This window comes from Nanorana parkeri, unplaced genomic scaffold (genome assembly GCF_000935625.1).
Source record: "Nanorana parkeri isolate BGI_ZX_2015 unplaced genomic scaffold, ASM93562v1 scaffold169, whole genome shotgun sequence".
NCBI classification, from domain to species: domain Eukaryota; kingdom Metazoa; phylum Chordata; class Amphibia; order Anura; family Dicroglossidae; genus Nanorana; species Nanorana parkeri.
Genome location: NW_017306437.1, coordinates 951388 through 966514, shown reverse-complemented (window position 1 = coordinate 966514; position 15127 = coordinate 951388). Strand labels below are relative to the sequence as shown.

General features: G+C 46.4%; 1 protein-coding gene across 1 annotated transcript in view; it reads left to right on the top strand.

Annotated features, from left to right (window-relative positions):
• Positions 1-9327: 9327 nt before the first annotated feature.
• DDX56 (DEAD-box helicase 56) overlaps positions 9328-15127 on the top strand; it is a 12789-nt gene continuing 6989 nt past the window's right edge. Inside the window, exons 1-2 of the mRNA XM_018554675.1 lie at positions 9328-9451; positions 11898-12059. Coding sequence (XP_018410177.1) covers positions 9401-9451; positions 11898-12059 — 213 coding nt within the window. The 5' untranslated portion in view covers positions 9328-9400. The remainder of the gene's footprint in view (positions 9452-11897; positions 12060-15127) is intronic.

Here is a 15127-nt window from a genome sequence, read left to right as displayed (position 1 = left end):
AATAGATTAGTGTATGGCCAGCTTCAGGAGATGATTTATAATCGCCTGCCCAGACATATGCTGGTTGAATGCTGTATTCATGGCATTGTCTCCACTAGATGGAGCCGAGGAGCATATGAAATACTATGCGTGTCTCTGCTACAATAAAAACCAAACTGTTTTAAAAATAATAATTTGTGGTATCAAGTTCCATTTGAAGTTGACGGTGCGTCCCACCACACAATTGCTGATTGTTTCTGCCCGAGACTGGGCGTAATTATGAGAACGGGCTTTGTGTATAGAGTAACGATAAGTAACCTCGGCACATCAGCTGTGGTGACACTACAAACCCCATCATGCATCTGCTTCTGGGAGTCCTTGCTGTGACTGTCTGTTTGCAAAGCCTCATGGGACTTGTAGTTCCACAACAGCTGGAATGATGAGGTTGCCTACCCCTGGAGATGTAAATGCTTAGAACCAATAAGGTACTGTTATTTTTAGCAGTATTTGGAAGATACATTCAACATTCACTTTTTTTTTTCTTTCTTTATTGAAATGTCAAAAGTGACATTTCATTCATTTCTAGGCACCGCACCGCAGATCTCCCCATCATTGTGGTGTGAACGGGGCAATTGTTTTCCGTGTGTCCTTCTGGACACCTGCATTGCTCAGGTGTAGAAAAATGCAGGTCTCCGTACATCTGAACGAGTCCTTATAGGAGAACTATGGGAGGCGAGTGATTTCCACTCATCCTCATAGTTGGAGCCGATGTGTGATAATGAAACTGTGACAGGTCGGCTCTATCGATTGGGAAGTGAGCGAACACATACCGTTGCTCGGTCACTTTCTGATCATCTCCCTGCAGAGAGTGGTAACTGTCAGTCACCACCCACTGCAGGGATTCCCCCCTCCGCGCTCCGATACTCCAGCGCTGACTGGATGCAGGGGGCGGGCACAGCTGGCTCTGCCTCTAGATAGGCAGATCCTGCTGTCAATCAGGGTGGATATCAACAGTATTGTTGGGATCCATCCCGGCTGCGGTGCTCTAAGTATATAGCGGACAATAGCCCGCTATATACTGAGCTTTGGGTCACCGGAGGGAGGTTGGTATTTGTCCTCCCGTGACCCTAAAGAGAGCTATGGGATAAAAAGGTCACCCCATAGTTCTCTTTTAAATGTCGCAGCAAGCACGGGGAGCTCCATTGCAAAGTTCTTGCTGATGTTATCCCTGAGAGATTGGAGTAGGTGATGGGTGATGCAGTCATTGACATCGAGCCTAAAGCTGAACTCCGGCCTTCCCTTCAGTCTAGCACAGTTGTACCGCCTCCTCTCCTGGACTGGAGTTGTTTACTCTGATTTCACCGCACACTGCGAGCTTCTCACAATGTGCATTAAAAGATGCAGCAAGTCAGATAGAGCCTGACTCAATTCCTGGCTGGAGGACGTCCTTCATCATTTATCACTTTGTTCCCCAGTCTGACTGTCCCTGGCCTGACCCTTTCATTGATTGGATTTCAGTTTAACAATCATGAAGGCTCAGCATCACATGGGGGTGTTACTTAGGGTTGTCTGCATTCAAATACAGCCTGCCTAGGTACGCCCACTCCTCCAGACTGAAATGCAAATATCAAAATGCCTGGATGGGTGAATAACGCCTCCCAAGAGCCCCGCCACTGCTTGCATCAGGTCTGAGGAGTACTGAGGCTGGGTGCTGTGATGTTTTCAGGAAGCCATGTACAGCAACATTGCTGGCCCCTCCCACCAGTCATGATCTGTCTGCATTGCATAGAGAAGCAGGAATTCCCAATGATTGTGTCTGAAATAAGATCTGTAATGAAAATGGAAAGGTTTTATTTTATAAGTGTATTAGAATTTTGATGGGGTGGGGTGGGGTGGGGTGGGGTGGGAACTGGGCAAGGCGAAATAAAAGCTGACTGGATTTCAGCTTTAGTAGATTGGACAGCCTTTAGTTCATTGCCCACAGGGGCAGTTACTTATGCCAGAGAGATTATAAATGTGTAGCAAAGTTTGATCAGGTCAGGACATTCGCACCTATTGCAGGTCATCGGGGGGAGAAATCCACAGCAAGAAGGATCATAAGGTATTGCCACTAATTTCCGTCACTTCTCAGCACTGATGATCCCGCGGATTGGACAGGTCCTCAACGCTAACACTAATTCTTCATCCCTTTGTCCCTCGTCTCCTGACCTTTCAGCCTCCAAAATATTTCTAATATATTTTATTTTGTACGTTTTGGGATTTAAAAAGAAAACCAAACAAATGTTTCAGTTCTGTGACTATTTTGAATTGTAATAAAAGAATACTATTTCCATGGGTACGGAGTATAGTCCTTACACTGCGCTCCTGGGGTGGAAGGTGTCCAGCCTGGGTTGTGGGGCGAGAATGCCGACTGGTGAATTGATGTATTTAGATTATCGTTGGATATCCAGATTGTCCGGTAGATTTTGGGTTCTAACTGATGTGACAACCTACCAGAACAGAACTACCAGTACCGTGATTCGCTGTAAAAAAATGCAACAAACGCGCGTTTCCAAGGGCTACCTGGCTGTATCACAATGGATACGCACGGCAAAAACGCCCCAAAGAAGCTCCTGTACTACTTTGGGCGTAGTGCGTTTTGTAGCGCGTTCATACGGCCTGTAATACGCCCAGGTGTGGTCCATACCCATAGGAAATAATGGGATTTTGGTGTTTGAGCGTTTTGCAGAGCGTAGGGACGCGCTACACAATGCCCAGGTGTGAACCGGGCCTTAAATGAAGGCAGTTTGATGGCGGATAGCTGAATGTGATCTGTAACAGAAGCGTCACCTGATGTATGAACTAAGGCAGGGGTAGGCAACCTCTGCACTAAAGCTGTGTTAAAGCTACAAATCCCATGATGCCTTAGTCCCTGGGTGTCATGTCTGTGAGACTCTTGCAATGCCTCGTGGCATTTGTAGTTCTGCAAAAGCGGAAGGGCCGTAGTTTGCCCACCCCGTCTACTAAGTAACATGAAAATGGGGCAGCGCAGGGGCTTAGTGGTTACTACTTCTACCTTGCAACATTGAGGGTCACTATCTGCAAGGAGTTTGCATTATGTGGGTTTCCTCTGGGTACTCCTGTTTCCTCCCACACTCCAAAGACATGCTGGAAGGTTCATTGGCTCCTGTCTAACATTGGTCCTATATGAATGCCTGTGAGATAAGGACCCTAGATTGTAAGCTCCTGTGGGGAAGTGACTGATGTCAATGTACAGTATATAAAGCACTGCAGAAATCAGGCAGCACTGTAGCTTAGTGGTTAGCACTTCTGCAGCACTAGGGGTCCCTGGTTCAAATCCTGGTCCGGACGCTATCTGCATGGAGTTTGCTTGTTCTCCCTTTGCGTGCGTGGGTTTCCTCCAGGTACTCCGGTTTCCTCCCACACTCCAATGACATGCTGGAAGGTTAATTGGGTCCTGTCTAAATTGTCCCTCTTATGTATGCATGAGAGATAGGGGCCTTAGATTGTAAGCTCCCTGAGGGTAGGGACTGATGTGAATGTGCAATTGTGTAAAGAGCTGCATAAAATTGGCGCTATATAAATACCTGTAAGAAATAAACGATAGAATATAGGTAATCACTTCAAGCTGCTGTTCTGTCATATTTGCTGCCCCATTACGTTTGGCCACCTATGTAATGTACATGGCCACGCCTCCAACAAAATCGCTAATGCGCATGTGCACGCATGCGATCTGATAACATTCAATGGGGAAAAAAACATTCCAACCGACAGCACGCATGGACGCTGATGTCACAAAGGTCACAATCTTTGCGGGTCACACTAGAGACAATGAGTAACCCAGTGGGTCACACTAGGGAGACTGAGTGACCCAGTGGGTCACACAAGGTGGTGTGACTAACTCAAACGAAGCGTCAACCAATGCAAAGATGACCTTTATGACAAGTTGGCACATGCGCCTAGAATATAAAGTATAAAGGTTTTTGTTTTTTTCCTTCCGTGTGTTTTTAATACAGCACATGCACAATTGTGGTGTGGAGGAGGCATGGCTGTGTGCGTTACGTAGGTGAGCAAACGTGGTCTGCAAATCCGACAGAACACCAGCCTAAACTCCTTCATTTTTTTTGTATGTATTGGAAATTATTATAATTATTATTATACAGGATTTATATAGCGCCAACAGTTTGCGCAACACTTTACAACATAGGGAAGACATTACAGTGACAAGATGGTAAGGAGGGCAATGAAGACAGATGCTGGTATTGAGATGATTAGAACATGAAGATGACAAGTTGTGGTTTGCTTAAATTAACTTTTTAATTTCACCGTTAAAAATAAAAAAAATATCCCCTAATCATTGGGGGTCAATGCAGATTTAAGAACCCCCCTTTCTGACACCCACCCACCGTCACCCTTCAGTCTGCCGATCCTCACTTCCGCTGTGTTTACAAACATTCGGCCCATTCACAATGAAGAAAGAAGGGCTTCATCCTTTGTGAATGGGCTGAATGTTTGTGTCCACCCTTGTAATGACCCTGATTGGTTCACAGCGATCACAAGACTCAGCGATGTTCTGAGTGGCTCTGTGCAGCATGAGTTGTCCAATGATGGCTCAGGCCACAGCTGTTCACAGGCCCACTGGCCAGCTGAGTGTGTTTCCTAAAACTGACACCAAACTCAGGAGTTGAATCTTAAAAATACATCCACGTACCTTAAAGGAGAACTGAGGTGAGTGAAAATCACTCATCCTCATAGTTCGAGCCGACGTGTGACAATGAAACTCACACGGCTCAATAGATCGGGAAGTGAGCGAGCGCATACTATCGCTCGCTCACTTCTCGATCATCTCCCTGCAGTGAGCGGTGACTGCCAGCTCCCTGCAGGGATCCCCCTCTCCGATCATCCAGAGTGGAGGAACGGATGGGGGAGGGGGCGGGTACAGCTGGCTCTGACTCTGACAGCTGGCTCTGTCTATCTAATCACGCAGCTGGGTGGATCTCGACACCATTGTCGGGATCCGTCCCGGCTGCAGCAGTCTCAGTATATCGCAAAGTGTTGCTCGTGATATACTGAGCTTTGGGTCACGGGAGGAGGTTAGTATATGTCCTCCTGTGACCCTTAAGAGAACTATGGGAGAAAAACACCTCATAGTTCTCTTTTAACTATTCACAAAAATCTATGTTATTTGTGTATCACTGGGCTGTAGATCCTCAAAATCATCTCTGAATTGGTGCTGACACTGTCCTTCCTTCTGGAGGGGGGCTACATTTGTTCCCCATGGTCAATGTGTATGTTGTAAAGTAGTCACCGCTCCAAGGTCACTCCCGGGATGGACTACAATCTCATGTTTAGTTTACTAATTTGTATTGAGATTGTAGTCCATGCGGATTGGGGGTGGGGGGTGGAGTGTCAATCGCCAAAGAATATGTTGGAGGCGGTAGCTCTGGAATGACGGAATGAAGTGAAGGTTGGAGATGTGGGCCACCTGAGAAATGCAATTTATAACCTCCTTTATTACAAGGAACCTCTATTTTGACTTTTTAGGCAGTTATAATGGTTGCTTTAATGCTGATCCCATTGACATTGAGCCTAAAGCTGAACTCCGGCCTCCCCTTCAGTCTTGCACAGTTGTACCGGCTCCTCTCCTGGACTGAAATGGCTTCCTCTGATTTCACTGCACACTGCAAGCTTCTCACAAATGTGCATTAGAAGCTGCAGCTAGTCAGATAGAGCCCGCCAACATCCACCATCAGCTAGCACTTTCCTCCCTAGCCTGCCTGTTCCTGTCCTGCCCCTTTACATTCATTGGATTAATATAAGCAGATCAGCCAAAACACTGAACCTAAGCCCACAGCAGCATGTTCCCCAATCCGGTATTAGAAGCTTCTGCACACAAAGCCGTTCATTCTGCTGCTGAAAACATAGTACGCCTGGTACGCAGCATGTAACATAGATCTTCTCATCCTGAACCTGCTGACTGTGATCAGTATTGTGCAATACCTCAGTACCAAGAGGGAGCCGGCTGTGAATGTGCAGCTTCCTTCACCATGGCATGCACAGAAGAGGGATTTGTGTGCTAAAGTCTGCATTCACGGTCCTGCGTGTGCACATGTAAGTGTTTTTGCTAATGTTTACATGTGCACAGCACAAATGCACTCTATTGGACCCGCCTGTTTTCCCACAACAAAAGACCCCAGGTGTTAGGGGCCACTTATCTTCCTTTGTTACTAGGGAGCAAGCGGCTCGAACCACCCAATGTCTTTCATTAATACTGTGCAGTCACCTTCCCCTATTCATGTACCAGACCCTCCATCACAATTGTCTTTTGACCCAGTCACCGCACAGAGGAGGTTACAAAGCTTCTCTCTGACACCCACCTCACCACTTGCCCCCTGGACCCTGTTCCCTCACCACTACTTCGGTCACCCTCTTGCTCTATCCTACACTCTCTTACTCACATTTTCAATCTCACTCACTTGTTATATCTCGTCTTGACTATTGCAACTCCCTCCTCATTGGCCTTCCACTACGCAGGCTCCTCCCTCGCTCAATCTATCATGAATGCAGCGGCCAGACTCATTCACCTAACCAACCGCTCAGTGTCTGCATCCCCCCTCTGCCAATCCCTGCACTGGCTTTAACAATCGCTTACAAAGCCATCCCCAACTCCGCCCCCAGCTATATCTCAAACCTGATCTTAAAGTATTACCCTAACCGTCGGCTCCGCTCATCCCAAGACCTCCTGCTTTCCAGCTCCCTTGTCAACTCCTCCCATGCTCGCCTCCAGGACTTCTCTAGAGTCTCTCCCATCCTCTGGAACTCTTTACCCCAACCTGCCCGTCTGTCGCTCACCTTGACTGCCTTTAGGCATTCCCTAAAGACTCATCTCTTCAGGGAAGCCTATCCCACCTCAACCTAACCACTGAACCATCATGTTCTCAAACAATTCATCCCCACACAGCTACCTCCTCATGTATCACTTGCCCTTCCATTTTAGATTGTAAGCCCCCAGGGGCAGGGTCCTCCTTACCATCTTGTCTTGAATTGTATTGTAATTTCTAAAGGTGGCCATACACTTTACAACCATCGCAAAATGTTAGTCTTGCGATGGTTGTAAAGTAATTAAAAAAACGTACGATCGAGCATCCATTCCCCTGCTGTGGAAACAACCCCATCCCCCGTCGATCACGATATGGGTGTCCAAGGTTCGGGAGGTGTATGCCATGGAAGATCTGACGGCCACCCTTAGGAACACAGAGAAACAGTTTTTGTCCACCTGGGGGGCCTGGATCTATTTCCAGCACTCAGACCGCTATACAGCTCTCCTGTCTAGAGATGCACAAGCAATTACTCCCCTGGCTCCTTCCGTCTCCCAGTAGTCATGTAGAGGTGAAGTATCCGTTACCTTTTCGGCTCCCAGTGGCAGTCCTGGGGGGTCTCCAGCTGGGGAGCAGTCCGGAGGCATTTCTCCTTCCCCTGCTTTCATCTCCAACCTCAAACCTGTTCCCGTATGGGATTCCCGCTCTTCGATACCTCAGCCTTCCTTGATTTTTCTTTCCTCCTCTGGTATTTCTTCTATCAGGATGATAGCACAGACGCAAACGATTGATCCGGCATTATAGCTGGACACAAGATTTTGTGGTCACTTTATACACCTGACACGGCCAAGGGACACTCTCCACGATACAATCTAGCTATTGTTAACGCAATCACCTGTCCTATGGGGTGTCGGGGCCTGACGGTACTGACTCGGCAGTGTAGTCATGGCGCTGGGAATTTACCGTGCATGTGTACAATGTACTGATATGTTATGTTTCCCTATGCTTCCTTTGAAAATGCTTGTATCATATATTTGTTCAGTCAATAAACGAATTTAAAAAAACAAAAAACGTACGATCTGCCCATCTTGGACAGGCAGATCGTACTCCCGATGACCGCAATGCTGAACGGGCAGTGCGCGCGTGCGCACACCGGCCCATTTTGTATTTGTCTGCCGAGCACCGTTAAAACCAGCCGATTATCGTACGATTTTCGGCTGGTTTTCTAGCATGCTCCTTAGACAAAAGACGTGCGACCGTACAGTAGAAACGGTTGCACGTCTTCAGTCATACTGCGCGATTCTCGTACGATCGTGGGATTTCCTGCGATTCTTGTACGAGAATCGAGCAGTGTATGGGCACCTCAAGCCTTCACGGGCAGGGCCCTCCTTACCATCTTGTCTTGAATTGCATTGTGATTGTAATGTCTGCCCTATATTGTAAAGCACTGTGCAAACTGTTGGCGCTATATAAATCCTGTATAATAATAATAATAATGATACGATGCAGGCGGCTCAAGCTATCTAACGTCTCTTGTTGCTATGATGCAGGCGGCTCAAGCTACTTATTGTTCTTTGTTGCTCGGATACAGGCAACTCAATCTACCTACCGTTATTGTTAGGATGCAGGCGTCTTAAGCTGCCTACCGTCCTCTGTTGTTAGTATGCAAACTGCTGAAGTCGCCTACCGTCCTCTGCAGTTAGGATGCAGGTGGCTTGAGCTGCCTATAATTCATTGTTGCTAGGATGCAGGCGGCACAAACTGCCCAATGTCTTTTGTTGCTAGTATGCAGGTAGCTTGAGCTACCTACCATCCTTCATTGCTAGGATACAGGCAGCTCGAGCCACCTACTGTCCTATGTTGCTAGGATGCAGGTGACTTAGGCTGCCTAGTGTCCTCTGTTGCTAGGAGGCAGACTGCTTAAGTCCCCTACCATCTTCTGTTGCTATGCTCCTTGCTGCCTAGTGTCCATCATCGCTAGGATGCAGGTAGCTCAAGCCGCCTACCATCCTTTGTTGCTAGGATACAGGCAGCTCGAGTCACTTACTGTCCTTTGTTGCTAGGATAACAAGCAGCTGGAGTCACCTACTGTCCTTTGTTGCTAGGAAACAGGCCGCTCAACCCACCTACTATCCTTTGTTGCTAGGATGCCAGCTCTGATCTTAGCAACCGACAGGGCACCTTTTGTGCTACAAACTGTATGCATGTTATATAGCACTTGTTACATAGGATCTTGCTGCCAGCTTCCACCATCTATATCCTGTTTACTAGTAGCCATATTTTCATACGGCCGTGTATGTGAGCCCTTACACCATTTGGTCACATATTTTTTTTACACAGAATTTCACATTTAGAGCTTCATAAATGTAGTGCCGAGTCTGAATGTTTATTTATAGGTCCCTCTGTGACAGAACTGCTCCCTCAGTTTGGGTACAGAACTCTCAAACATGCATAGACCCGAGTCAACCACAAGATGGCGCTGCGCCTCCTGCCATTGGTATATGTGAGCGGATTATCGTTCCTGGGCTCTATGGTATGTGTTGACACACTAGCCAGTACGGGCGTCTCTATGGTATCGGTCCTCCCCAGGGCTACACGTGGGTATGGCTACGCTGCGCTTCCATGAGTTGGGTCTGGATGACCGGCTGCTGAAGGTGAGAGCTCGGTGTTACTTCATGTCAGCCTCTTGTTCGTGTGTGGAGGGTATAAATGATAGTAAGGGATATCAATGTGATTTTTAAACCGGATGTCTTGTGCCCAGCTGATGTATGTAGACAGTCCAGCATGGCCTACAGCCCAGACTGGTACACAGCATGTAACATTCTTGAGGATAGACCTAGAGCCAATACTTTTTTTTAGATTTTGAATAGAGTAAGGAAGGGTTATAACCATTGCCAGCCTGTTAATGGTCACCTGTGTCCCATTGGGGAGACTTTCCTACACTACCTGTCTGATAGCCACAACAGGAAGTGGGGAAATCCCTGGCGGTCCAAAGGGCCACCAGAACCAGCCCTGTTGGGAGATTTCCAATCTATTATGGAACATGTTTTGCCTGTCAGGTAGTTTAGCCCTTTCACTGGCAGGACCTATAGACCAAAAAGGTGGTGGTGCTGATTTTATTTGCAGCTGCATTGCGGTCCAGGTTTTTCATGAATGGCAGCAGTCAGCTGGTGACAAGCTAGGTGAGAGGGGTCTAGGAAATCCCTTCCGCTGATGAAGCCAGCTTGGGGTCACCACACGTTACAATCGGACCATACAATCTTTGTACAACCAACTTTAGGTTTTCAAAAACAATGTGATACAAGGGGATTGGCTAAACTATCCAATCAGTGTGTATCCAGTCAGTCAGGCCCTTGTACTACATAGTTGTTGGTAGATCCAAAGGAGATTGTACAATCAGATTGTAACGTGTGTGGTGAGCTTCATAGCAGAAGGAAATGGAGAGGATGTAAGACTTGCTGAGCTGGCCAGCGGGAAGAAGTTCTCTTCTGACATAAGCCTTATGTCCCTGGCAGTGGAAGGGTTAAAGTTAAACTCCGGGTACATAAACTTCATTTAAATATCCACAAAGGAAGCAAATCCACTTTGTGTGCCCCAAATTATTATTATTATTATTACATAGTATTTATAGAGCGCCAACAGTTTGCGCAGAGCTTTACAATATAAGGAAGACATTACAATCACAATACAATTCAAGACAGGATGGTAAGGAGGGCCCTGCCCCTGAGGGCTTACAATCTGAAAGGGAGGGGGAAATGATACATGAGGAGGTAGCTGTGGGAATGAATTATGTGAGAATGTGAAGGTTCAGTGGTTAGGTTGAGGTGGGATAGGCTTCCCTGAAGAGATGAGTCTTTAGGGAAAGCCTAAAGGCAGTCAAGGTGGGAGATAGACGGACAGGTTGGGGTAAGGAGTTCCAGAGGATGGGAGAGACTAGAGAAGTCCTGGAGGCGAGTATGGGAGGAATGGACATGGGTGCTGGAAAGCAGGAGGTCAATTTACAATCTGAAAGGGAGGGGGAAATGATACATGAGGAGGTAGCTGTGGGAATGAATTATGTGAGAATGTGAAGGTTCAGTGGTTAGGTTGAGGTGGGATAGGCTTCCCTGAAGAGATGAGTCTTTAGGGAAAGCCTAAAGGCAGTCAAGGTGGGAGATAGACGGACAGGTTGGGGTAAGGAGTTCCAGAGGATGGGAGAGACTAGAGAAGTCCTGGAGGCGAGTATGGGAGGAATGGACATGGGTGCTGGAAAGCAGGAGGTCAATGGATGGTTAGGGTGATACTTTGAGACAAGGTCTGAGATATATCCGGGGGAGGAGTTGTGGATGGCTTTATAGGTGACTGTTAATATTTTGAATTTTTTACAATAGTCAAGACGAGATATAACAAGTGAGTGGATGAGTAGTTTTGCGGTGTCATTGGTGAGGAAGGGGCGTATTTTTGAGATGTTACGAAGGTGAAGGCGGCAGGATTTGAATAGCGATTGGATGTGGGGAAGAAAGGTGAGGTCCGAGTCAAGGATGACACCTAGGACCTTGGCATGAGGGGAGGGTCGGCTTTGTAAACCCAGAGATCACCTTTTAAAAAGTAGCTGTGACATCATCAGTGTGCTGCCCCGAACTTGTGCAGAGAGCAGAGCTGTGGGAGGGGCCCAACATGTCCTGCCCACTACAGGCTACCTGCAGAAAACAGGAGGGGGTGGAAACAAGACCAGTCACCCGACAGAAGGAGAGAGAGCAGCAGTGAGTGAACTTTATTACAGGAGGGGCGGAGACGAGACCAGTCACCCTGCCCAAGGAGAGAGAGCAGCAGTGAGCGGTCTTTATTACAGGAAGCTCAAAGTCTCACTCTGGATTACTGCACAGATCTGGAAGGAACACACAAAGCTCACCGAGATTCCAGGAAGAACACACATGACTCTCGTATTTCGATATTTGCTGATTTCGGCACAGAGTAGGTATACAGTGTATGGAAACATTTTACATGGTGCTGTAGCACATTACTGATAACAAGCAAAGATGAATAATAAACATTGTACAGCCAGTTTATAACCTTTTACAAATTTCCCATACTGACCTGTACTCATTGTGGATTTTCTAGGCCGTAGCAGATTTAGGATGGGTCAAGCCAACGTTGATCCAGGAGAAGGCCATTCCACTGGCCATGGAAGGAAAGGACCTTCTGGCCCGGGCAAGGACGGGGTCGGGGAAGACCGCAGCCTACTCCATTCCCATAATCCAGAACCTTCTACAGTCCAAGCTGGTAGGTGTGCTTGTGCGTGTGTCACGGTCACATGTCCTCTGATGACACTATTGTCTTGCTTTGCATTGTAAGCGCGGTCACTGCTACACACATATGTATAATGAGTACAGACAGCTACAGGAATGTGATATTAAAGGAGAAGTATTGGGAGAGTAAAATGTTCTCTTCCCAATAGTTTGAGCCGACGGATGACACTGAAGCTGTCACATGTTGGCTCTGCAGATCGAGAACTGAGCGGACACAAAGCACTGATCACTCAGCTCGCGGCTTCTCCCTGCAGAGTGCGGTGACTGTCGGTGACAAGTCCTCCCAGTGATTTATTTTTTAGATTTTATTTTACTTTTTTTTTTATTTAAGCTTTGTAATATTTTTTATTTTTATCATTCATTTTTATTATTTTATCGCCTTTTGTATTTTTCCCATTTTTATGTAGTTACATTTTTAAATGTTCTATATTTTATTTTTTACTTTATTTATTCACTTGACTTTGAATGAGTCTGGCAGCTGCATTCATGATAGACTGAAGGAGGGAGGAGCCTGTGTAGTGGAAGGCCAATGAGGAGGGAGTTACAATAGTCAAGACGAGATATAACAAGTGAGTGGATGAGTAGTTTTGCGGTGTCATTGGTGAGGAAGGGGCGTATTTTTGAGATGTTACGAAGGTGAAGGCGGCAGGATTTGAATAGCGATTGGATGTGGGGAAGAAAGGTGAGGTCCGAGTCAAGGATGACACCTAGGACCTTGGCATGAGGGGAGGGTCGGCTTTGTAAACCCAGAGATCACCTTTTAAAAAGTAGCTGTGACATCATCAGTGTGCTGCACCTAACTTGTGCAGAGAGCAGAGCTGTGGGAGGGGCCCAACATGTCCTGCCCACTACAGGCTACCTGCAGAAAACAGGAGGGGGTGGAAACAAGACCAGTCACCCGACAGAAGGAGAGAGAGCAGCAGTGAGTGAACTTTATTACAGGAGGGGCGGAGACGAGACCAGTCACCCTGCCCAAGGAGAGAGAGCAGCAGTGAGCGGTCTTTATTACAGGAAGCTCAAAGTCTCACTCTGGATTACTGCACAGATCTGGAAGGAACACACAAAGCTCACCGAGATTCCAGGAAGAACACACATGACTCTCGTATTTCGATATTTGCTGATTTCGGCACAGAGTAGGTATACAGTGTATGGAAACATTTTACATGGTGCTGTAGCACATTACTGATAACAAGCAAAGATGAATAATAAACATTGTACAGCCAGTTTATAACCTTTTACAAATTTCCCATACTGACCTGTACTCATTGTGGATTTTCTAGGCCGTAGCAGATTTAGGATGGGTCAAGCCAACGTTGATCCAGGAGAAGGCCATTCCACTGGCCATGGAAGGAAAGGACCTTCTGGCCCGGGCAAGGACGGGGTCGGGGAAGACCGCAGCCTACTCCATTCCCATAATCCAGAACCTTCTACAGTCCAAGCTGGTAGGTGTGCTTGTGCGTGTGTCACGGTCACATGTCCTCTGATGACACTATTGTCTTGCTTTGCATTGTAAGCGCGGTCACTGCTACACACATATGTATAATGAGTACAGACAGCTACAGGAATGTGATATTAAAGGAGAAGTATTGGGAGAGTAAAATGTTCTCTTCCCAATAGTTTGAGCCGACGGATGACACTGAAGCTGTCACATGTTGGCTCTGCAGATCGAGAACTGAGCGGACACAAAGCACTGATCACTCAGCTCGCGGCTTCTCCCTGCAGAGTGCGGTGACTGTCGGTGACAAGTCCTCCCAGTGATTTATTTTTTAGATTTTATTTTACTTTTTTTTTTATTTAAGCTTTGTAATATTTTTTATTTTTATCATTCATTTTTATTATTTTATCGCCTTTTGTATTTTTCCCATTTTTATGTAGTTACATTTTTAAATGTTCTATATTTTATTTTTTACTTTATTTATTCACTTGACTTTATTGCTATCACACAAGGGTTAACAAACCCTTGTGTGATAGCTTTTGGAGGTGACAGGTTCTCTTTATTGACCCTTTCACCTCCAACACAGGAGTTCTAGCACAGCACTGTGCTCATTCTCCTGTGACAGGAAGGCTGCATTCCTGTGTCACTATTCACACTTAGCAAAGCCGAGAAGCTTTCTCTGCCTTGCTCCGTGTTCTCTAACCTAATTTGCCGTGGTCACGGATCCCCCACAAGAGGGGGGGGGGGGCCCCGAAGACCATGGCAAAAAGGAAGCCCAGGTGCAGAGAGAGAGGCAGCCGAGAGCGGTACACGGCCGGCGATAGATAGAGAGAGCAGAGGGGAGTGAGATTCAGACTCGTTACAAGTGGTTTTGGACGGCTGTACAGCCGCTTAAAATCACTTGTACGAAACGGCTCCAACACAACATTTAGCCATGCTGCTTGCCCGCAGCCGGGCTAAATGTAGAAAGAAACTACTCGCCCTGCGCCCGATACTGCCTGTCCCGAGCGTCGGGCGATAGGAATCCCCCCCCCTGAAATGCATTCATTTATTTGGGAAAACCTCACAAGCCTAGCATTGTGTCACACTTGGTGACAGTGACATACTTTAAACATCACTGTCATGAGGGGGTTAAAAAACCCTTAGGGTGAAAAAAAATCTGCAGCTCGCCTGCAGATTTTCATTGTAAGGGGTTAATTTTTATGATACATTTTTTTAAATGATAGTATATAAAAATATTTTTAAATATATTTTTATTTGTTACATTTTTTTTTTTTTACACTTTTATTTTTTTACCCTTTTCACAATTTTTAAAAAACCTTTTACATTTTTATTTTTTAATTTAATTATATCAAGCAGTCGTTGTGAATTAATCTCACTATTACTGCTTGATAAATTAATCAATTAATTTTTGGTTATTATTAGGCTGCTTCATTAGGGCCTGTTCACACGACGTCCGTTTTGTGTGCTGACCGGCTCCGTACGCTGCTGCACTCAAAATGCATCCCAATGTATCCCTATGTGTTTTATGGGCTCCAGTTCTCACGTGCGCAGTCCGTTCAGCTTACGACAGAAAAAATACTGCATGTCACATTTTGTCAGGTCCG